Here is a 22214-nt window from a genome sequence, read left to right on the forward strand (position 1 = left end):
ATTTGTTCAGAGGAGTTCCAATGCTAGTTCAATCATTCTTCCTCCTGCGCGACACTTTTAATCCAACACTTTCTTCCACCAACATCAGCGATTTTCCCGAATGTATTTCATCTGCTCTGAGGTGCAAGTCATTCAATAATCATATAGATAAGTTAGTCGGAATAATGGTTTATCAACTCAAATGCTCCTTTTTATATAACAGGTTTACAATGTAGAGAACACAAATACAGCAAATACAAATGTCGGTAGTTGTCTCAGTAAGGTCTGAACTTCCTCTGTGCCCTCAGCAGAGCTATTCTCTGTTTGTCCTCTTCAAACTTTTTCCTCAGTTCAGCAATATCTAAAAACAAAAAAATACATATTGTTCAACATATCAGAGACATTTCAATGTTTACAAAGCTGAATATCCTTCTATCGCCAAACAAATCCCTGACTCCAGATGGAGGCTAAAAGGACTATGACGTATTATCCTACATATGTTCACACTGGCCCAGATATGCCATTTAAAAATAAGCGACTTACGTTCTTTTTGTGTGTTTTTGTGCTGCCAGGTGTAGAAGTTAATGAGCTCCTTCCGCTTCTTCTTCCTGATCTCTTTCTGTAGAGTCCTCCGGTTGGCCGCCTCACTGTGGGGACGGGCCTTGGCGCCATTGTGCCCTCTTGTGACTTTCACCCAGCCCTCGTCGTCCTCTTCCTGCTGCTCAGCCTCCTTCTTTTGCCGCTCCTCTGCCTGTGACAAAATGAAAAATAAAACCCTGGTTGAAGTCTCATGAACTAGATGGGTGGGGGTGATGCAGGAGGAAGCACGACCCAAATTCTCACCTCTACTTTCCGCTTGTCGTAGTCCTCCAAAAAGGAGTCGACCATTCGCTGCAGTTCCTCCGGCTGAATGAAAGACTCCGCGTACTGCTGAATCCATTCTGGAGAAGAAGAAAAATGTTAAACACACAACATTCACTTGTCATCAGGCAGATTTGTCTTGACTCTGAGGACATCATCGAGGACTTGTCTGAAATAGTAATACTTGGATCACGGTTAGAAGAGTTGAAGCAAAACAGAACACTGAAATAAAAAGAGACGGTCATATCATACGGTGCAATAATGAAAGAGAGGTGAACTCACTCTGCACTCCTGTCCTCACCGGACGGCCCTCTGTGCAGACCACCAGGGGCACGTCGTGAGGATGGGACTTGGCTGCGGCCAAACTGGAGGCGCTTTGAAACACAACGTAGCCGACTTTGAAACCCTGGGGGAGACGGACAAGACGCGAGACGGTCAGATAACGATCTGAAACGAGATGTTCGAGTGGTGTGCACGGTCGCAGCAGAGCGAAACCTTTTTCTCGGCTGGTTTGAAGAACTCGGTCAGCTCGGGTCCGGACTCCTGGAAGGAGCCTGGGTGGTCTCTCAGCTCCACGGACTGGACACCGCCGAACCTCGAGAACAGCTCTCTGACGGTGGCCTGGAAAACCCAGACAGCAGAGCAACAATGGCAAATCTTGTGATGAGGGGATGCACATGGATGACCATCGCATCCTGTCGTGGATGCGGGCAGAGCGCGGTACCTGTGAGCAGTACGGGGGCACGTTGAGGACAAACAGAGTCCGGTCCAGCGGTCTGTGCGAGCCCGTGGCAGCTCGCACTTTGTGCTCCTTCACGTACAGGTCGTGCTGCGCGGCGCTGTCGGCGCTGAACTGCAACGGCAACACTGGGGGGGGGGGGGGAGAAGAAGAGACGGGAAATACAGAGGCTGAAGAAACCGACACATCGCTCGGTGCGGCGATCACCCACGGCGTCCGCTCGCGGAAGGGGCTTACAGAGCCGAAAAAGCCCGAACCACGCCACACGACGAGAAGAACGTTGTGTATACGAGTGAAAAGCGGAAGTCAATATTCGCAATTGTGTCAAACAGTACCTGTAAATCCCCCAGGAATGACACAGGTCTGGTCACTAGCATGTCTCTTCTTGGACGGCGCCATTTTGTGGGACCTTCGACACCGGAAGTACAAACAAAAGGTTAAAAAAATAACAGTTAAAGGGATTTTTTTTTTTTTAAAGAAACATTTGCAAACGTCATGGCAACACCACTTCACATACAAGGCACATTGGTAATAAGGATACACTTAGCAAATAATGATAATAGATAAATAGTAATAACTATTACTCAATTAATAAATAATATAAAATCAATACAAATTAAAGAGAAAGGCTAAGACAACGATTTAAAAAAAAAAGGTTATGAGTTTCCCTAAATGCTCTAGAGGTCACAGAGGTCAGTCATCAGATATTTTCAGTTCATGATAAGCTCTGAGGAGAGACTTGGCATGTTTCCCTTTCATTAGTTTTGAGGATCTGATTTTTTTATTTTTTTATTTATTTATTTAAAAGAAAAGGGTTTCATTTTCCTCCATTTAGATGTGTGGATGAAAGATGTTGCCAGGAGTATTGGGTTTTTTGATATCAAGTCACTCTTAATGTCCTTTATATTAATACCACAAACAATCTTTTATCTTGTGCGAGGAGAGAACACAGTACGATTTTCGTTGATAGCCAGTCCTGCAAATCTTCCCAAAATGGGACATGGGAAACACAGATGATCGGTGGTAACAATTTCAGTATCACAGGAGCTGCCGTTATTGTGATCCACATTAAATCAGCCAACAGGGTCGTAGCGGACGTGGGGGTGTGGAGGGGACACTGTCCCACTGACCTACTATATCCATTAGATGGAATAGCCCAATCACAAAATGTGTTTTCTGTGTAGCTGTTCAAATAAGAATGAACAAATCAGGCCTTGATATTGTCACTGTTTAAGTGTATGCGGTTGATAACATGGACATTTAACATTAGCAATATCAGGGATCATTATATAAAAAGTCTATATAATAGTCACTCAGGCTAAAGGCAAAATAGGATAAATGATGTATTTGCATGCAAACAGAGTTTGCATGCAAATACCAACAGATTAATTTGAAATGAAGGAGAGATGCCCTGCACGCTCACTTACAATGGTGACATTTCCCTGAATATGAAGGTTACACTTCATGGGTTGGCCTGGGGATGGAGGAGAAGCAAAGACAGGAAAAAAAGATGGATGATACACAGAAACACCATAGCTCCATCACTCCGGTGACCGGCAGCCCCAGTAAAGCAAAGTAAAACCCACCAGGAGAAAACATCAGTTCAAACAAAACCATTGCTGAAACAAATATGTCCTCCACAACCAAACTGGTTATCTGTACTCTAGTTTTGTAAGCAAAACAAGACAGGACTTTTGATGCGTGTGTCCTTGCTCCTGACACTCACCGTCCAGGCATCGGTTGTTGTACTTCCTGTATGCGCTGACAGCGTCCTCTTTGCGGCCGTGCTCGCTTCAAGGTACCGCACACACAGAACAATTCCTGCAGACAAATAGATGCAAGAGTACAAACACAAACACACACATACACACTGAATGAGTCATCGTGGTACAACAGAATCAGCACATCACCAAGTTTGGGGAAAATCTGCCTGTTTATTGTTTAGTTATTTTGTATCTGAATAATACTCTGCTACCTTACCTGATTAATTTCCCCAGGATAATCTACATGGCTGCATTTCTGTGATGATTTTGGAAGGAAAAAGAAATAAGAACACATACAATTTGAGCCAGAAACTTTTATTTTATTGTGGTCACTGTGGTTATATGTTGCTTCTCTGTTGAGTGTTGAGTCATGTCAGACTAAAGTAGATTCAACTGCATGGACCTTCATCCAACCCCTAACCTGCATCCTTACCCTACCCTTCATCCAACCCCTAGATCCTACTCTTCGTGCAAATTCTTCCACTTATCCTACTACACCTCCCCCTGCCATTTTCTCAACCACCCCTTGCACTTCTCCCTATAACCAACCCTTCACCCCGACCTCCAACTCGACCCCCCCCTTGTGCATGCGTTACATAATGTAACATACCTAATGTTAAATAAAATTGTATAATATATAAAATGTTTCCAACATACATTTGTAATATACTGTATAAAATATACAATTTGTAATACTTAACTTGTAATATACAATGTATGTAATATATATTATACAATTTATTAAATAATGTCAGATATAATATATACATAATATATTTTTGTGATGTAGATAGTAAATTCTTTACAAAAGCATTACTCCATTATGACCCTTGCTTGCTCTTTTGCAACTGTTTGTCTGTTCTGGACTGATTCCATGTGTGTGACTCTTTGGACTGTGAGGAAAGACTGCCTTTTTCCCCTGCGCCTTGGTCTCCTGTATCCTAACAACGCAGAATTACACGTCACATACTATATTCCTTTGTACAGTACATATGATAATTTCAGAATTGACAGGACAAATCCTTAAATGTTCTGGTGTACAAATGATCAAGAGAAAAGGAGGGCCAATCAGACTCATCTGACTATTTATTCTGATTATTTCAGTATTTTATAATACATTTTTTCCATATTCTGTGAGTAGGCTGGATGAATGTGGTGTTTTTTTTTCTCTTGGCAGGCTTTCTGTTTGATTAGCTGACCCAGGTAGATTGGTGAAATGAAAATCCCTAAGTAAAGACCTTATGAGTAGAAGTGGTTTTGGACCCAACTATGTCCTAATAATAATATTAATAAAAACGAATTATTTTACCTTGTTCATACTCTATATACCATTTTATTTGTGTTACACAATATATCTAATAATCATATGGAAGACAGGAAAGATGAGTCTCAGACAACATCTAGAAAGCTAAATATTTAATGGTGACAGATCACACATCTCGCTCTCAAGGCCGTTCTTGAGCGACAACCCAAGAAAGTATCTGAAAGTAATTTACAGTCCTTGAAGATAAATCGAGCGTAATGTATACAAGAAATAATTAAACATACGATGATTCAAAAACGGAACAGCCAAGTTAAACCAGCCATTGATGGAGCACACAAGAAACAGAACATCGTATGCCTAATTGAGAACTGGTTTGCTCAAATGATGGGATTTTGGTTTCTGTCCATCAGATTTACTCAGTTTCAATTATTTGGGGTAGTAAAGACCTCTTCTCCGCGTGGTCAGGTAAAGCTGTTCAGTTTAGTTTTTTAAAATTGTATTGGGCGACTCAAGACAATTTGAAAAGACAATATAACTGAACATACAAGTGTTGAGTTACATTTTCTCATCTCTTTAATTAAGAGAGTGGGGTTGATAAGAGTTAGGTTGAGTATTAAAAAAACCCTCAACATATTCAGATGAGGTGGCATTTAATTGGAATTGGAAAAACCCCCGAAACCCCTAACATCCAGTTTGTTTTGGCATCCTGATCAAATTGGATTAAAACAACAATTCACATCATATTACTTTACCACTGGTCAATCTCAGACTTAGATACTACAAAACAAAAATAGGAAGCCAGTATCCATGAATTTCACGTTCAGGTTAGCCATGAATATCAAATGTGTAAAAATCTGTTTCATATGAGAATGGTGGCTGCCTGCTGTCAAGGTGAAAACCACAGTTTGTACGTGAACACAGACAAAGCAGTAATATGTTTGTTCACACTAGACACAAGCTATATCTTGATACGAAAGGCAGTGGCCTGTGAGCTGGGGGGCTCAGTGGTGGTGCTGGACTGTGCAGTGGACTTGAACAGAGCTTTGAGGATGGTCTGGGGGTCCACCTCTGGAGTGGGCTGAGAGGAGGCTCGCTGACCAGCGGGACGAGAGAAGGAGGGGGGCAGACCATCTTTCTTCGTGCTGCTGCCTGTGCCTGGAGTGTCACTGAGCCTCCTGCAGGAGCCCCGAATAGAAAGGGGAGTCAGTAATGGTCACTTAGAAATCAGTCCTAAAAGCAATAGATCAGTGTCTGTCTCAAGGACCGAGTCAAGCTGGCCCACTAGCCAATAGCTGTTGTAACAACAACCAAGGTCATAAAGATGTGATGGACCGAGCCTCCTATTAAGGGAGTGAACAATCGTAACACGGGAGACCTTCTGCTCCTTTGAGAGGAACATAGGTTTTGCATGAATTACACCAAGTGAATTAACTGAACGTTAGGATTTGGTGCTAATTTAATCCTCATACATGTATGTATACGCGCTGTGGTCCTGTGAAGAATATCCGTATTTGGATATAAAGTAAAACTTCAATGGGTTGTGTAATGGTTTACATACTACCTGTAAGGAGAGAACCATCAGAACTGGGTGACATTACTGAGCTAACGGATAATGCTTGAACTTTATTCTCCTTGATCGAGCTGTGATAAATGTTTCTGCTTCAGACTGCCTGGTATCCTGAAACTTCCTCCATCTCGAGGTAGAAAGCTAAACTAAACTATTCTGTCAAATTTTACCAAAACCTTTCGTGTGTGGTCAGACAGAAAAAATCCGGCCTTGATATTGTCACTGTTTAAGTGTATGCAGTAGATAACATGGGATCTTAACACTGGTAGTATAGGGATCTTTATATGAAAAGTCTACATAATAGTCACCATGGCTAAAGGCAAAATATGGAAATAAAGTATTTGCATGCAAACAGAGTTACAAACAGATTCATTTGAAATGAAGGGTAGTAGCCTGGCAGGCTCACTTACAATAGAATGGGCTGATCAGAGGTGATGACATTTCCCTGAATATGAAGGTTACACTTCATGGGTTGGCCTGGGGATGGACGAGAAGCAAAGACAGGAAAAAAAGATTGTTGATACACAGAAACACCATAAGTCCATCACTCTGGTGACCGGCAGCCCCAGTTAAGCAAAGTAAAACCCACCAGGAGAAAACATCAGTTCAAACAAAACCATTGCTGAAACAAATATGTCCTCCACAACCAAACTGGTTATCTGTACTCTAGTTTTGTAAGTAAAACAAGACAGGACTTTTAATGCGTGTGTCCTTGCTCCTGGCACTCACCGTCCAGGCAGCGGTTGTTGTACTTCCTGTATGCGCTGACAGCGTCCTCTTTACGGACAAACACCACTTCAGCCACACCCACCTTCACCAGCCTTGCTCGTTTCAAGGCACCGCACACACAGAACAATTCCTGCAGACAAATAGATGCAAGAGTACAAACACAAACACACTGAATGAGTCATTGTTGTACAACAGCACTAAGCTCATCATTGGGTATAAAGCATAAGAGGTTGTTGTTGAACAGTTGGATTCACTCACAACAATGTCTTCCTCTGTGACACGAGGATGCAGGTTGTTCACTGTTATTTTTGTCCCTTCCAAAGGACTGAAAGCAGGCTAGAAAGAAATATGAAAACACCTTGTGATAAAGCATATGTAGGGAAAGTGGTTAACTGAAAAATGCCCCATGCCCCTTTTAGTCTGGTAAAAATCTAACTGGTTTCATTTTACCCTGCAATTCATTTAAGCAAGTGGGAAGACAGTATTCGCATTCAGTTGCAGACCAAAACAACCACAAAAAAAAATGTTCCAAGTTCTAAAGCTCATCCACTGATTTGGACCGGAGCAAACTAATCATAGGTAAGAAAACACCAGTGTCTGGTGGTATGGATAACATGCCAAAATGCTTAGCTCGCTGTCCATTTTCCTTTTGAGGAGAAAGGGAAGAAAGAAGCATAATGGGACTAAAAGAAAGAGAGATGGGGAAATGATTACGTTCCAATTATGGAAAAGTAGCAAAATACTAAATTACCAATTATTAAATTGTATGAAACATACATGTATTTTACTTTAAAAGATATTAAGAGCTTGTCTATAACTTCTTACTGTTTACATAATTAAATCTGGGTACTGCTCAGTGCAGGAAATATTGTTGTTGGCCAAGTGAGTCTTTATTACATCATTAGATATTATAAATTCAACAAAACCCAAGTACAAAAAGCTTTCAATATAAGTATTTCTAAATAATGGGCTCAGCAGATTTATATCAAACTTAACTTGGTTGAGTCTATAAGGGGCTAATTTAGAAATGTTAGTGATCTCTTGCCACCAGTGGAAATGTAAATGGATGCGAAGAAAAAAGGAGAGCATTCTGACCTACAGTTGCAAGTGGGAAATGATAAGAGGTATATCTCTTATGTTGTCTTACCTGAGGGGGAGTAGGAGCCGTTGTGCTGGTTTCTGCCGTGTTTTGCTTGAGGCTCCTAGAGATTGGCTGTGAGGCTGCAGCTGAGGATCGGGCGGTAGCCATGCTGCTGTTGGACCGAGTGGGAGCCACGGGAACAGGAGGACGTGGGGCTGTGTAGGCATCATTTTTAACCACCTTGGTGATTGGGGCTGACATGGAGAATGTGGAGCCTGTTGTACTGGACTGTATGAAATAGAGGAGTGGAAGTGTCTTGATCAATGCTAAGATGCAATACCTGATGTGTAATACTACTAAATTGAGTCCTGCAGTATCAGAGATTAGATGAGGTGTCAAGAAGCAGCTCTTACCCGTGATTGCAGCATACTGTTTGCAGTAGTTATCTTAATTTGTTTACTGGAGGGGCCATCGTGCTCATTTGAGACAGGCTGTGGGAGTCAAAATAGTATTAGTACCATGTTTGACAGATTTAGCCATTATACAAAGGAAGTTATTTTCAATCTGTCATGTTTTAAGATTCCAAGAGAAACAGCTCTACCTGTGTAGCTGCACGGATGCCACCCGGCATCCCAATTGGACGTTGCTATGAAAGAAAGTATCATACATTAGTCAGCATGACAATATGTTTAAACAATACAATAGACAAGTAGGGAATGACACAGATTCTTTACAAAAAAAGCGACTGATTTCCACCAAACCTGAATGGTCTTCGTTATTTTCATGGGTGGGGCAGCAGCTGTCTGTGTTCCTCCAATACTCCTCTTGAGGCTCAGCCTATCACGAGCATCCATCATCCTCTTATTGTTGCTCAGCTGTGGAGTTACACTGCCCCTCATACTCATTACTTGTGCATTGGGGCCAAGGCCAAACTGCCTTGTGTTCACACCGCCGGCGTGTATCTGTATCTGCGGCACAAGTGTATGGCCCTGTAGTTGGTGTGTTACTGCTGTCTTTAGCATGGTCTGTGGAGGAACGGCAAATGGATTTGGCCCCTGTTTGCGTGAGTTGATCATTTGACGAGCATCCTGCACACCCCCTCCTCCTCCTCCCCTGCCACGGATTTTGAAGCGAGCATCTTTCTGTGCCAGCTTTTCTCTGGCATCTTTCACTTCGAAACCTGAGGGGAGACGGTGCATTGATAGCATACTTAGTTTTTAACACAAAAACATACCTCTAAGAGACCAACTGAATATAAAGACTTTGTTATTATATATATGTCCATACCATCATGGCAACCCTCACCTGTTCCTCCTCCAAGTCGCTGTCTGACATCATTCACACCAATCTTCTGCCGGGCATCAAAACTTTTGCTAGTGCCAGCAGTGCCGCCAGGTCCGCCCGCACCCCATCCAAATGTGGGCCTGAGAGAAAGAAAACATTTCAACATTGTAAGTAAAACACCCATTAGGATTGTGTATATGATGTTCTTTTACACATTGTAATACATAGAAGCCTTCCTTTTGTAAAACGCAGGAAAGGGGAATTTATTTGACCTGCTGGTTTCTGACACATACAACAGTCCTTTTATATTTTTACTACAACAATAGAGAAGAGAAAATATAAACAAATTCTAAAAGTGGACAAACCACCTTTGATTTAAACTAGGACCACAATTTTTCATCAAGCGGAGCTAACCTTGTTTTGCAGCAACATGTATTGTGCTAGCATATTAGCTAGCTGAGCCCGACATGTAAAACCACAAACACGAGCAAACGAGCAACTACTTTTCAAGTTTAGGCGTTGGCCAACTACTAATATTTATTTGGTAGGAGAAATGTGGTTACGATGAATTTTGCAAATCGAAAATTACCTTTCAACGTAGAGGCCTCGACATAATATCAGCTACTTAGCTTAGCCTTTACGACGGAGCTAGTGGGACGGTGATGGCTATATTCGGCTAACGTTAGCTTACGGTAACCAGCTCGCTAGCAACAGATCTCAATCTTCGTTATGCTTTTTTTAAAGGTTACTAAAGGTTACACGTCCTTAATGAGCGACCATTGTCAATCAGTGCAGTAATATTTTTTTACCGTTTCGCTGAAGCCTTGAGGTTAATGCCGCGACGCCGTATCACTTCATCCAAAGAAACGTCTGCCATTTTCTCACACTGCTTCTCTGCGCGTGCGCGTGTGACAAATCTTTTTGTGAATGACTACGGAAGCCGATTGCACCCACAATGCAATGCGACTGACGACAATGTTTGCTTTCTTTGAATTCACTGTTTAATGATAACGTGCTTAAAAGTTAAGAACGGGTGTTTTTTTTCAATACTGAAACACAGTCTACACTGACACAAATGTAACCTGCTGCCTTGTTAAAAATAAATAATATGCCACCGATTACTCTTGTCAAAATACAGTACATATGCAATGCCTCGGTACCCATGAGCCTTTGCGCATAATCTTTACAACAAGTACTGTGGTTTAGTTCCGTAAACATCGTTAACGGTCCCTAAAACGAGTGTTACGCGTTATTTCTATAAGACAATTATGCAGTGTATAAAAAAATATTTAATGGTGCTAAAATTGACTGTTGTCAACAAGCCAACTTCCGAAACCGTGACAGAGAATACCTGGACACTGTGAGTAGTCCGGCGGTTGCAACCTCGTTGCTTCATGCCTTAAACTGATGAGTAAGGAAAATAACGACGCGGGGTGACGCCCGTGTCCTCGTAACAATTGCGAGATGAATTTTTGAAAGGGCATAGGTCTACCTGTTGAGGTGACTCGCTTACTTCGCGAGATGCCTCGCAGGATTAGGACCTTTCCCCGAAACCCTCTTATGTGAAATGTAACAACCGATCGATCTTACGAAGAAAAGAAAGCACACGGTAATGTGGCCTAGTCGGTAATTTTGTTCCCTCCGCGACTTTACAATTTTTATAGGCTAATTAAATCGGAGTCCCCGACATATAACACAGCTTGATCAAATCATTTCTAAAGCAGGAGACACTCGTGAGCGCATAATGAAGTGCCTCGGTACCCATGAGCCTTTGCGACAAATTGTCACAACAAGTAGGTTTAGTTCCATAAACATCGTTATCGGTCAATGAAAAAGCATGCAACATGTTATTCTTAAAGACAGTTTTGCCGTGTATAAATAAATAATAATACAATTGACTGTTGTCATCAAGCCAACTCACGAAACCGTGACAGAGAGTACCTGGACACTGTCACTACAGCGGTGGTTGCAACCCTTGTTACTTTGAACCTTAAACCAGTAAGCCAGAACAACAGAAACACGGTATAATGACTGTGTCCTCGTGTCAAGGTAGAGAGCGACTTTATGAAATGGGCACGGGCCTTCCTGTTGAAGTGATTCGCTTACGTCGCGAGATTCCTCGCAGGATTGGAACCTGCCCCGACACCCTCAGCTGTACAATAACTGATCTTGTCTAGAATAAGAAAAATAAATGGGTTTACTCCATGTCTAAACATGTAACATTGGCAAATCAAACCGCAGTCCCCAATATTTCACGCAGCTTGAACAAATCATTTCTTTTCAAGAGTAATAGAATTGTGAGAAATGAAAACCACCATCTAGTCCAACCAAATTGGGCCTAACACAGATTTTCCTAAATATAATAATGGGCCTTAATATATACATAAGGTGTGCACACAGTTTCGTTACAGCCAGTATTATACACGAGAATCTGACAATAAAAACGGTATGACTCAGTAAGACTACAAGTCCCAGCATGCAGCGGGGCCGGCGCAGATCCAACCTGCGAGGTCTGCGTGTGGGTGCTCTCGAGCTCTTCATCTCAGCTGCTTCACGTCGCTGCCTCTCGGATCCGCGAAGTCCGTCCGAGGAGAAATGGCTGCGGCGCTGTCCCGTGCTCTCAAGCTGCCCGGTAAGACGTTTCCATCCGCGCGTTTCTACGAGACAGGCAGAGAGACGAAACGCCGCTCTGTCGCCGATCATTCGCGAGAGCCATCACCGGTCCACCCTAGGTGGTCCATGGTGGTCTCCTCTTGTAACCCAGCTCCAGAAATGCAATTGATTCATATCATGCACTGGTATGTGTGTGTACTCCACGTTATCCATTGTTAATAATAATGTAATCTTTTACAGAGGAAGTTATATCAGATGGCGTGTGTGTGTGTGTGTGTGTGTGTGTGTGTGTGAGTAGCATGCTCTTGGCTGCTCTGTGCCGCCTGTTAGCTGGCTGCTATGATAACACTATCACAACCGCTGCACAGCAACCAAAAAAACAGTGCACGGTGATAAATATTACATCTGACAAAAATGTCACTGGTATATATATATCAGACGGCTTCCCTTTTATAGATGTACATATAGGTTTATATCCTATGTTCCTTTGCTGTATTTTGAGAGGTCTCTCATTGTGAGCCTCTGATATTTATTTATGTATTTATATATATTATTGTGTTATTACTTGTTACTGTAATAGAAATTGAAATAACCTTCAGTATATGCAATTATTTGAAGGTAAATGTATTATAAGGTAAACTGCCTCAAACAAAGCATAGTGTCTTCATCATCCTTTAATGTGCCATATTACAAAAAAAGGAAGGGAACAATTATGTAATGCTAATTCTTTGGTTTTGTCACATATTCAATTGTTAAAATTTGGACACAAACACACAAATAACTGGCGTACATTCTTTGTTTTCTTAGGACCATTAAATTTTTACCCACCCCTGCCTGCCTCTTCTGTCGGCCCCTCTCTGTGTGCCTGTCATTGGAGGTGCACATAAGTGTGTTCCGCGTGCTCTGACCAATCACAACCAAGTTAATGTGCATTCAATGGACCTTGTGGACTGTCGGTATCAGTGTCTTCCACAAACAACAGCCTTTCACCGTAGAAGCAACAGGGTCACGTTATGTCAATTTGCATAATATACTAAACAACGTACATTTAAATGAATGTGTCATAAAACGTATTGCTCTATTGCAGCGTGGTAATAGCTTTAAAAACATGTTTATATAATTGGTCAAAGATTACTTTGTTCAGTGGTGTTTTCACCACGTTATAACAAAATCAAGTGTCATGTGTTGTTTTAAAATATATATTTAAAGCTTAGTGTCTCTTTGTGTATATAAAGGAAAACCAGGAATATTTTTTTGATGATTAAAGAACAGTAAAATTAGTAAAATGCATTATTGGACATGAAGACCTTCACCTACAACGGGGGGGGGGGGGCTATCAGTGATCAATGCCCAGAGTATGAAAGGATACTGTACAATGGTAATGCTCCAGTATTGCAAGAGAATATATTAGTAATTGTGCATGAATAATTTGACATCAAATTATGATAATACAATGATCAATTGTCCCACCTACCTAACTAAGGGACCAGTGCAGGACAATTAATCCTCACCAGCAGTTTTTTTGTATCTCTGCAGGGAAGAAGGGCTCAGAGCTTGGGGAGTACGACCCTCTCACCCAAGCAGACAGCGAGGACGAGAGCGAAGAGGACGATCTCGTGCTCAACTACCCCAGAAATGGCCTCGGCAGGGACAGCTGCCTTGGTGGCCGGTCGGGAAGACTCGTAGTGGCCAACGACGAGGCACAGGAGGACGACGAGGACGACGAGGTCGAGTGGAGAGAGCGGCTCCCCAGCAAATGCAGGCAGGACAGAGACAATGTGAAAGGCCCGGCATACTGGGGCCACAGGGACTCGGGCAGGGACAGGGCGGGGGAGGACAAAGGGGGGCCTTGTCCACTCGGGGGCACCGGGCTGGGGGTTCACAGTACGGAGGCAGAGGCGAAGAAGCTGAGGATGAAGAACGCTATCCGAAGTGCGTTGTTCTTGGTGCCTCTGGTTTGTGCCATGCTGGTCGTGCTGCTATGCGCTTTCCTGATTCCTTGCCAGAAAGGAGAGCTGGAGAAGCGGCCTCAGTGGGAGAGAGCCCTGGGAGATGCAGGAGGTAACAGGAGATAATGTTGTGTGACATTTATAATACATTCCCACAGCTATATTGTAGGATTTATTTTATCATTTATCATTATGATAATCATAAAGTGGTGCCACCACAAATAATGCTCTCCTCGTAAGGATTTACCAAGGAGTCTCTTTGGCTAGACAACGCTGGCTCGCCCATTAATTAGTCAACTGTGATTACACAGGATTTTTGGAGTGATGCTTACGCTGACTCCCACATGTTCTGTTTCAGCATGCAATAGGTCTGTAATGACCACAGAACAACATGTCGCAAGATTTTTTTTAAAAATGCCCATGGACAATACAGTAGAAAAGAAATGTATCATTGTTGCCTTAAAGTTATTTAAAGCAGCCAGCAGACTTCTCAGCTCCAGCCAAACACAGGACAGACAGGATTCTGCTGTTGGGAGTGTTCAATCTGTCCCGCTGTCACTTGTCCAGGTGTCGCTCCACCCGCGCTGGCGTTGTGGGACGTCGACGGTGATTCGGTGGAGGATGTGATCCTCGGCGTCGCTGAGTGGACCAACGACACCCGTCCCACACAACGGAGCAAAAGTATGTGGGGAATGCTTTGAAAAGGCGTGGCCTATCATTTATAAGAAGAGGGGGGGAGAGAACAGAAAATCCTTGCCATGCGCATTGTGTCATCTTTCTCCGTGTGCCTACAGGTGCCATAGCCTCATGCCTTACCTCGAGCTATTTGCATTTGTGTGAAATGAATCTCCTAATCTAATCCCGCTGGCTCTGAGCTAACTGATTTAAACCTGATTCCACATTTATATCTCATCCTCTTCTTCTTTCTTTTTTTCAATGCTGCGTGGTTCCGTGGTGTAATGATGCTTTATGCTCGTTCTTCGTACCAGTTTACAGTGCCGTGGCGCTGTCTGCTGTCAGCGGCCGGGTGCTGTGGAGGAACGTCCTGTCGGAGTCTATGATGTACATCCAGTGTGGTCTGCAGTTCAGCTCCCAGCCGTCCTCCGTGTGTCTCCTCATCAGCAAATACGTCCTCACGGCAGTCAATGGCACCACAGGTCAGATCACTAGCTACTTAACGTTGGTGGTCTGTCTTTCACTCTTACAAACCTTGTGTATTTGGCCTTATCGTAACCTACCTCAAGTGTTCAAGGCATGAAGCAGAACAAGGTCAAAGAGGTTTCCTTTCCCTCCTCAGGGAAGAATTTGACGTCAGTCCAGCTCAAGAACATTGAATCCCAGGCGGTGCTACTTCCAGACCTGCAGGGCGACTCAGTCCCGGATCTGCTCATTGCAACACTGCCTGCAGATGAGGTACGCAAACGTTTGTGCTCCCCAGGCTACATTGACTGTTTAGTTGGTTTTTGAAATGAAAAGAGGTAAATGCAATCGCTGTAGTCAACAGACGTCAGACAACAATCCTCTCTTTGAAGGCCAAATAGATTTTTTGAGCAGCCAACGGCTACTTTCTATGTAAATAAAATGTGTTCATGTTAGCCACCATTCAGGCCTACAGAGAGCTCCATAGCTTTGGGACGGCAAGAGTGAGCACAGCCCTGAAAATAGTTTTTTACTATTTTTTTTACTAATCCACTTTGCTGCTGTTACACAGCAAATGTCCCCAACCTGGGGCTAATAAAGGATTATCTTATCTGATCTTTTCCTGTCTTTAAGCGTTGGTGCTAGTGCAAAATCCAGTGGCAATGGATATCGTGTATATGTATAAAATTGTTACCTCTCAGTTCTTGTGAAATACTCAGAACTTCATTAAGTCATTAGGCTTTAACTGACTCACATACGGCTCGTGAAGCAGGCAACGCCATAGAAAGGTCAGCTGATTGATAAATTCTCTGACTCTTGTGACAACACGCAACAACCACGGGCACCTCTAAACAACTGACAGGAGGGTCTGCAGATGAAAATGAAGCTATCTGAAACCTTTAACTCAACGACTATAATAGGGGATCAAAACCCACTGTCGGGAAATATCATTAGGAAATGGTAGATGAGGAAAACTGTGGAAATTAATACAAGATATCTAAGAGCAAGAAAACTGGACTTAGTTACTGACTCTTTTGTGTATGAAACAATTATTGTTAACCTTTTTTTGATTCTTCTAATTTAATGATGTAAAATGCATGGGTCCATCAATTAAGGAAAAGATGAAATTAATAGATTGAAAAAGATTTATTTGAGTCATTCTCTATATTCAAATATAAATGTTTCAGTTGTTTTAGAATTTGACTGTCCCCCTCTCTCATTGGCATCTTTTTATCAGCTCATCTCTGTGGCAAAACAGTTCAAGTTGAATTCAAGTCTTCGCATCTCGTGACTATTTCTATTGTATCCTTTTCTACTGTATTCATTTTCAGGCTTTGGATCTCTCCCTGACCTTGATCTCTGGGCTGACGGGGGCTCAGCTTGGACTTCCCGTGCCGTTCAACCTCACCGGACAGGGAAAGCTGATTGGCCCTCTGCTGCACGAGACACAGAAAGGGGCATATTACATCCTCTTCGGACTGGGTACAGGAATAAATATGAAACGCACAGTTGTTGGCATTATCCGGGAGCTGATTCAGTTCATCTACATTTTTCACGACTTTGTGTTGATGTGTGTTTCCACAGGCAATGTGGAGGCCATCTCTCTGCGTGACATTTACATCCGCGCCACTGGCAAAATTCCCATGACGCAGGCGCTTAGAATTAAGGATCCAAAGTGGGAGGAACTAAGGAAAACCAACTCCTCCTCCTTCATAGACATTTACAGGTACGCCTCAGTGGTCTCACTGTACAGACGTTTTCTTTGTCTGTTACCAGACCTTTAATCAGTTGGTATGGCGAGTATTGGAGTATCATGCTTGTGTCTAGCATGATAATTGAACTATCGAAGGACTGCTGATTCTGTTCAGATTCCAGTGGAGTTAAATAGAGAATGTTAATGTCTTAGCCATAGTAAAACAATATCTGTATTTCGAAAGTAAACATACACAGTGACAGCTACCAGCTCATTCGACAGTTTACGACTGAAATGATGCCCAGTGTCTTCTCTGTTATTGTCTTTGTAGAGGATCCGAGCCCGTGGAGTTCATGCTTCCTCTCGTGGCGGGATTTGGCAACAACCGCAACAGCCTGGACTCTGTTTCAAACCTGAACTCCAGCAGGAGCGACTGGGTGCTGGTGTACGGCTCCAGCAAACTGTCAGTGCTCAGACAGCGGGACATGCGTAAGAAATGGACCTTCAACTCACCACCTATTCACAGGTAAAGCTCGACATATCACGATGGCACGACTGGATTATTTCAGCCAAAACGAGATAAATTATATATTCCTGTAAAATATTTATTTTCCCTTTATAGCCAACCAGCCCCGGGACACTTCAATGATGATGGAATACTTGATCTTTTCTTTCAGCATTCAGCGAATGGTATTATGCAGGTAAAATAAGCAGTCCTTTCATTTACTGCACAACATTCTTGTTAAATGTCTCTTTTTTCTCTTGTAAATACTGAGTTGTTACAGAAATTACAGTCTTGTGAGTCCATTTTTTTTAAAGCTTACTCCTGTGTTTGCCCTAATTGTTCAATTTTCCCCCTCTTCTCTGACTGTCAGGCACAAGTCGTCGATGGAGCAACTGGGCACATCCTCTGGTCGGCAGAGTTTGTGTGTCCTCGCCTTGTTTTGCAAACTTCTGCAATTTACACTTCAACTGGCCAATCAGCGTTCCTCTTCTGGGCTAGCGAACCAATCAATGTGCAGAAGAACGTTACCAAGACAACTGTGAGTCTGCAAAAAAGGAACAAGATCATCACTGAGGCACAATCAGTTGTGCTGTAGTGATTACAAAAAAATCTATACATGAAACAGAAAGAATCTGCTCTTTTCTTTACTTCGCAGTCTTTAAGTTTGAACTGCTGCCGTCAATGAATGATGCTAAATTTAAAAAACCTTTCCACACTGGCTGTGTAGGTGGCGCCAGGTGTTGCTGCAGCAGAGCCTCTCATCAGAAAACTCTTCCTGCTGCACCCTGCATATCCCACAATCCTGCTGGAGCTCACTAGCACCACAGACACCACGGTCACCTCTGCGGGTAAAAGTCTCCAGCTGCACAACACTGTAGAAATATATCTGTTTTAATACATCTATTAAGCATCATAACCAATTATCATTTGCTATCCGAAAGTTTGATCGCCAAGCTGTGCTGAATAGTCTTTCAGTCGTTAATGAGAAAATGATGTCGCCGTAGTATTTACATACTAAGTAAACACACCTTCAGGTAATAAAATTGTCCTTCCGCCTATTTTCTACCTCCTTCCTCCCGGACAGTGAGTTATGAGGAGCATCAGAAGGACGCCTCCTACATCACCGTCTCCTCCCGGCCCACGCCAGACTCAGGGCCCAGCGCACGGATAGTCAAGAGCATGAGCCTCAGAGCGGCGATCACCAAAGGACAAATTGTCCGACTGGGGGAGAGCAACAAGACAGGCGCACAAATCAAACCCGGCGTGTTTGAGGTCAACAAGTTCTTCAGGCGTCTGTCCTTCAGACGTCAGGTGAGAGAGACAAAAGTGTGAGACCTGGGCGGTCAAATCAAGTAGAAGAGAAACCTTACTTTCTTAAATAGCAACCCCCAATGATAACTCTGTGCTTCTTTGTTTAGTAATGGGTTTGCCACTGCTGCCATGCCCCGTGTGACACGAAACGGTACAACTAAGAAGGGTCTCGTGTGTGGATGAAACGGATACGAGCTGTGGATGGCTCTGCACCAGGAGGCACTTAAGAATCCATTTCAATTTCTTTTACTTGACAAAGAGATTTCTTTGCTACATACAAAAAAAGGTTAATTTGTATGTAGAGATTTTGTTTTGCATTCCTTTTGGTTTGGATTGTGTTATGTTGTACAGTGAAAATGCTTATTTAAACTATTTAACTTGCATATAGGGACATCTGTAAAAAATTGAATTGAATGTTTTATGATCTTGTGGACTTGATGGGTGAAGTTTCACTTTGTACTGCAGTTTGCTGCTGACTTAAGATGAAAGATGACTCTAAATGTGTTTACAGTATGCACTACTTCTTTAACTCTTCCAAGGCCAGTACATTCATGTGGCGTCTTCCTCCCAGTCACATGCAGTTTGTCATTATAGCCACTAATAGTGTTCTTTCACCAACTTTACTAGTATAGGAAGTGTGTAAATATTTAATGCTGTACAGTATTTATTGATTTGCTTATTTTATCTTTTTTTTGTTGTTGTTTGATTTATCCTGTCAGATTTTGTATGATTATATTATTAACCACTGCTCGTTTTCTCTGATCATGTGGCTGCTAAGAAGTATGGCATTATAAAGTGTAAGCTGCAACTTCACATATTGCAAGAGAATATCATGAACAATGACTTGTGCATCCTGTGTCGCTTATTTCAAAACTTGTGGCAGTGTCTCAAGATGTTGTTTGGACATCATTGTCAGCCTGCAGGAGACTGGTGCATTCTTAAATTAGCACCGGGTGGCACTGTTGCGCCTCCGCATTCAAAACTATCTCTTGCGGCCAGACTGTCAGCTTTGCCTCACCGCTGACACCCTCCGGAGGCTGGGGAGGGCGGCAACACAGTAATGTTGCTCATCATCCGGTTCCATTCTGCCTGAACCAGAGAAGGTGAGTGTTGATTTGAAGCCTCAGTTTGGTGCGTGAATAACAACTGGAATGAGACACAGGAGAAAAAAGGTGGACTTCTCCCTGAAGGAGTAGACCAAAGTCTTCCTCACATAGTAGAACCATCCTTAGACATGCTGCTTCACATAAACTGGGGAGCAGACCTTTTTCAGCCTTACCCAGGTTGCTATGGTAGTGGTGCCTTTCTTCTATGTGGGGACTCAGATCCACAAGAACTTTGCTGCACTGCTGGAGGAGCATGACGTCTTTGTCCCAGAGGACGATGATGACTGGGGGGTCTGTAGGCGTCCTGGTTATCTCAGGTATCACTGGCTCGGATTGGGGGTTTCACTCTGAATTGTTGTTCAGTGCACACACCAAATAGACTTGCTCAGTCTATTTGGTGCATGGCCGGCAGTCGTGGGAGGCATTTACTTAAGAGGCCCTAACCAAGAGGGGGCCCCTCCACTAGACAATTTACTGCTGCTGCATTTAAGTAATACATAACATTTCATAGTACCAACCAGGATAAATAAAATAACATTTTCTTTCACCACTTCTACTGGGAGGAGACTTAGCAGACAAATATCTTCCTCTGCTGTATTGTTGAGTCACTTCTGTCTGCACTGGATTGTTTTTTTTGCTGTTATCGATACTGAGACAGGCCTAGTTCCACATTGATCGCAGCGTATTATATCTGCATGCACTAATTTTATCTTAAAAAAAGGGAAGGATCATTGTCAAAATGCAGCACACACCCAATGGATTTTGGTGCAAGTTGATGGTATAAGTTCTTATTGTTTGTGTTAAATCGATTTTTTTTGTTCAACTAGCCCTTAAAGTCAATTTGAACAGAGATTTGATTGTGAATAAAAGACAGTTTTAGGCATGTGAGAGTTAAGTGTGTATTTACAGTACAGGGGAACATCTGTTACACTGACAACAGGGAAAGTGGTGGAAGAGATTTAGCAGCTACAAAGTTCACGGGTCGTGACCCTTGTAGAATTTGGACAGGAAGTCAGTGGGACGGGGTTCTTCTGTCGCATGGAAATAGCGCATTACGTGGGTCTTCTGCTTCCAGACGTTGATTGTTTCCTCGAGTTCAAGTTTACCCTGTGGATTAAATAACACACACACAGAGAAACGTCAAGGAACAGCCTATATTACCTCATTCAACGGAGGTGGGGTTTCCGATCCACCAACACTGATGAGAGGTACTGGGCAGCCGTACTGGTTCCATGAGAGCTTAAATGATACTGGTTGATGTAGTGCACAGATGAGTGAAAGGCAGTTTTTTCTTACCTTAATAACTATCATGTCGATCACACGAGGGTCAGTGACGTGTTTGTTCTTGTCGAACATCTCCCTCACTTTGTCTCTTCCCTGACGCGTCGTTATGTCCAGCTGGAAAATCGCAACTGTTGAGAAAGAAACACTGTTACCGTCACATTATCATTTTCAATAATTATTGTTTGATTTGAATAATAATAATAATAATAATAATAATAGTGAAAATGTTCAACAGGTGCTGTCTTGTCTGACTGTGCAGCATGGGTGATTTAAAATCTCCTTTTTTCATGGCACCATAAACTGACAAAGGACGAGTCATCAAACAGTATGAATCCACAGAAAAACTGATCAGCATCCATGAATGCAGCTTGTATATTTATTAAAAAACATTAGTATGTTGTGTTAACCCACATTCACAGACCAATATCAGAATACAGTAAACTCGATAATACTTTCTCGGGCCAAATAAGTACTAACAAGAGTAAACATTGTTAAGTATAAACGTTAACATTTGTGTGTTCTTTAATCGCTATTATTATTATTATTAATAATCTTTATTTCAGACACATACAGTGGGTCCATATAAGCAGAGAATAAAAGAAAAGGAAAAAGATGCAAATACAACACAAGGACAACAAGACAAAATCTAGACATTGCAGTTCACAAGTCCCCAATGACTAAAATACATAGACATCTATTCCAATGTTTCCTATAACAAGACGAGTCCCTTGTGTCACTGTGTCGGCTCAGTCAAGGCCCTTACAATTATATGTTTTGAGTTCATTAATCGACACATACATTTGTACATAAAGTATATTAGTTTAAATTACAATATCAAAGTTTCCACCAAATGCTGTGGAAGAGAGCGAGTCGGCTACATTTGCCTCTTAGCCTTAGTTAGCTGTTTGCTAGCAGCTAATGTTATGCTGAACCTCCACACGGACACGACCTTGACGCCTGCGCCGTTTTCTACACGTCTTTAATCCGCCACAGAGCCAATATACCTGAGTTGGGAACTTCTCGGTACCAGGCTCGGTAGAGCTCCCGGACCCTGCGCTTGGCTTCGTCCAGGTCTCGGCTAAATATCGGTTTGACAACTCTGGCGGCACCAGCAGCCGCTCGGGCCGCTGCCGTCGACGCCATGACTGCTGCCGTGGACGCCGTTTCCGCTTTGACTCGCTCGACGGTGTTCATTACGTTGACAAAACACCCTGGCGCCACCTAGAGGCGAGGCTGCGTCAACACAGGGGTCGTTTATACAACTGCTACTTTTTATTTTTTATAATTAACACGTCATTGACAGTGTTTTTGGAGACGTTCGGCTCACAAGGAATTGATGTTGTTGT

At 42.7% G+C, this 22214-nt stretch overlaps 4 protein-coding genes and 1 non-coding gene across 5 annotated transcripts; 2 read left to right on the forward strand and 3 right to left on the reverse strand.

The window, feature by feature from the left end:
- Positions 1-152: 152 nt before the first annotated feature.
- On the reverse strand, positions 153-2004 carry rrp7a (ribosomal RNA processing 7 homolog A). The gene is made up of 7 exons (XM_035616341.2): positions 1915-2004; positions 1565-1707; positions 1336-1461; positions 1123-1246; positions 823-920; positions 523-730; positions 153-340 (listed from the first exon to the last, which is right to left on the reverse strand). Exons 1-7 carry the CDS (start codon positions 1976-1978, stop codon positions 255-257), a joined length of 849 nt encoding a protein of 282 aa, XP_035472234.1. The 5' UTR covers positions 1979-2004; the 3' UTR covers positions 153-254.
- Positions 2005-4743: 2739 nt separating this feature from the next.
- Positions 4744-10231, reverse strand: poldip3 (polymerase (DNA-directed), delta interacting protein 3). Its single transcript, XM_035616340.2, has 10 exons — positions 10077-10231; positions 9289-9407; positions 8745-9163; positions 8585-8629; positions 8397-8474; positions 8050-8271; positions 7161-7238; positions 6903-7032; positions 6584-6650; positions 4744-5781 (listed from the first exon to the last, which is right to left on the reverse strand). The coding sequence occupies exons 1-10, from the start codon at positions 10142-10144 to the stop codon at positions 5565-5567; spliced, it is 1443 nt and encodes a 480-aa protein (XP_035472233.2). The 5' UTR covers positions 10145-10231; the 3' UTR covers positions 4744-5564.
- Positions 10232-10661: 430 nt separating this feature from the next.
- Positions 10662-10815, forward strand: LOC118289543. The gene has a single exon (XR_004786098.1). It is a non-coding gene; the product is annotated as a U12 minor spliceosomal RNA (small nuclear RNA).
- fam234b (family with sequence similarity 234 member B) lies at positions 10665-19321 on the forward strand. Its single transcript, XM_035616333.2, has 13 exons — positions 10665-11899; positions 13417-13941; positions 14397-14510; positions 14819-14986; positions 15127-15242; positions 16301-16451; positions 16554-16695; positions 16994-17188; positions 17285-17363; positions 17538-17705; positions 17895-18015; positions 18252-18478; positions 18586-19321. The coding sequence occupies exons 1-13, from the start codon at positions 11863-11865 to the stop codon at positions 18586-18588; spliced, it is 2046 nt and encodes a 681-aa protein (XP_035472226.1). The 5' UTR covers positions 10665-11862; the 3' UTR covers positions 18589-19321.
- A 1148-nt stretch (positions 19322-20469) lies between these two features.
- ndufa6 (NADH:ubiquinone oxidoreductase subunit A6) lies at positions 20470-22077 on the reverse strand. The gene is made up of 3 exons (XM_035616345.2): positions 21873-22077; positions 20881-20996; positions 20470-20691 (listed from the first exon to the last, which is right to left on the reverse strand). The coding sequence occupies exons 1-3, from the start codon at positions 22060-22062 to the stop codon at positions 20560-20562; spliced, it is 438 nt and encodes a 145-aa protein (XP_035472238.2). The 5' UTR covers positions 22063-22077; the 3' UTR covers positions 20470-20559.
- Positions 22078-22214: the final 137 nt, after the last annotated feature.

The sequence above is a fragment of the Scophthalmus maximus genome, chromosome 17 (assembly GCF_022379125.1).
Source record: "Scophthalmus maximus strain ysfricsl-2021 chromosome 17, ASM2237912v1, whole genome shotgun sequence".
Taxonomy (NCBI): Eukaryota; Metazoa; Chordata; class Actinopteri; order Pleuronectiformes; family Scophthalmidae; genus Scophthalmus; species Scophthalmus maximus.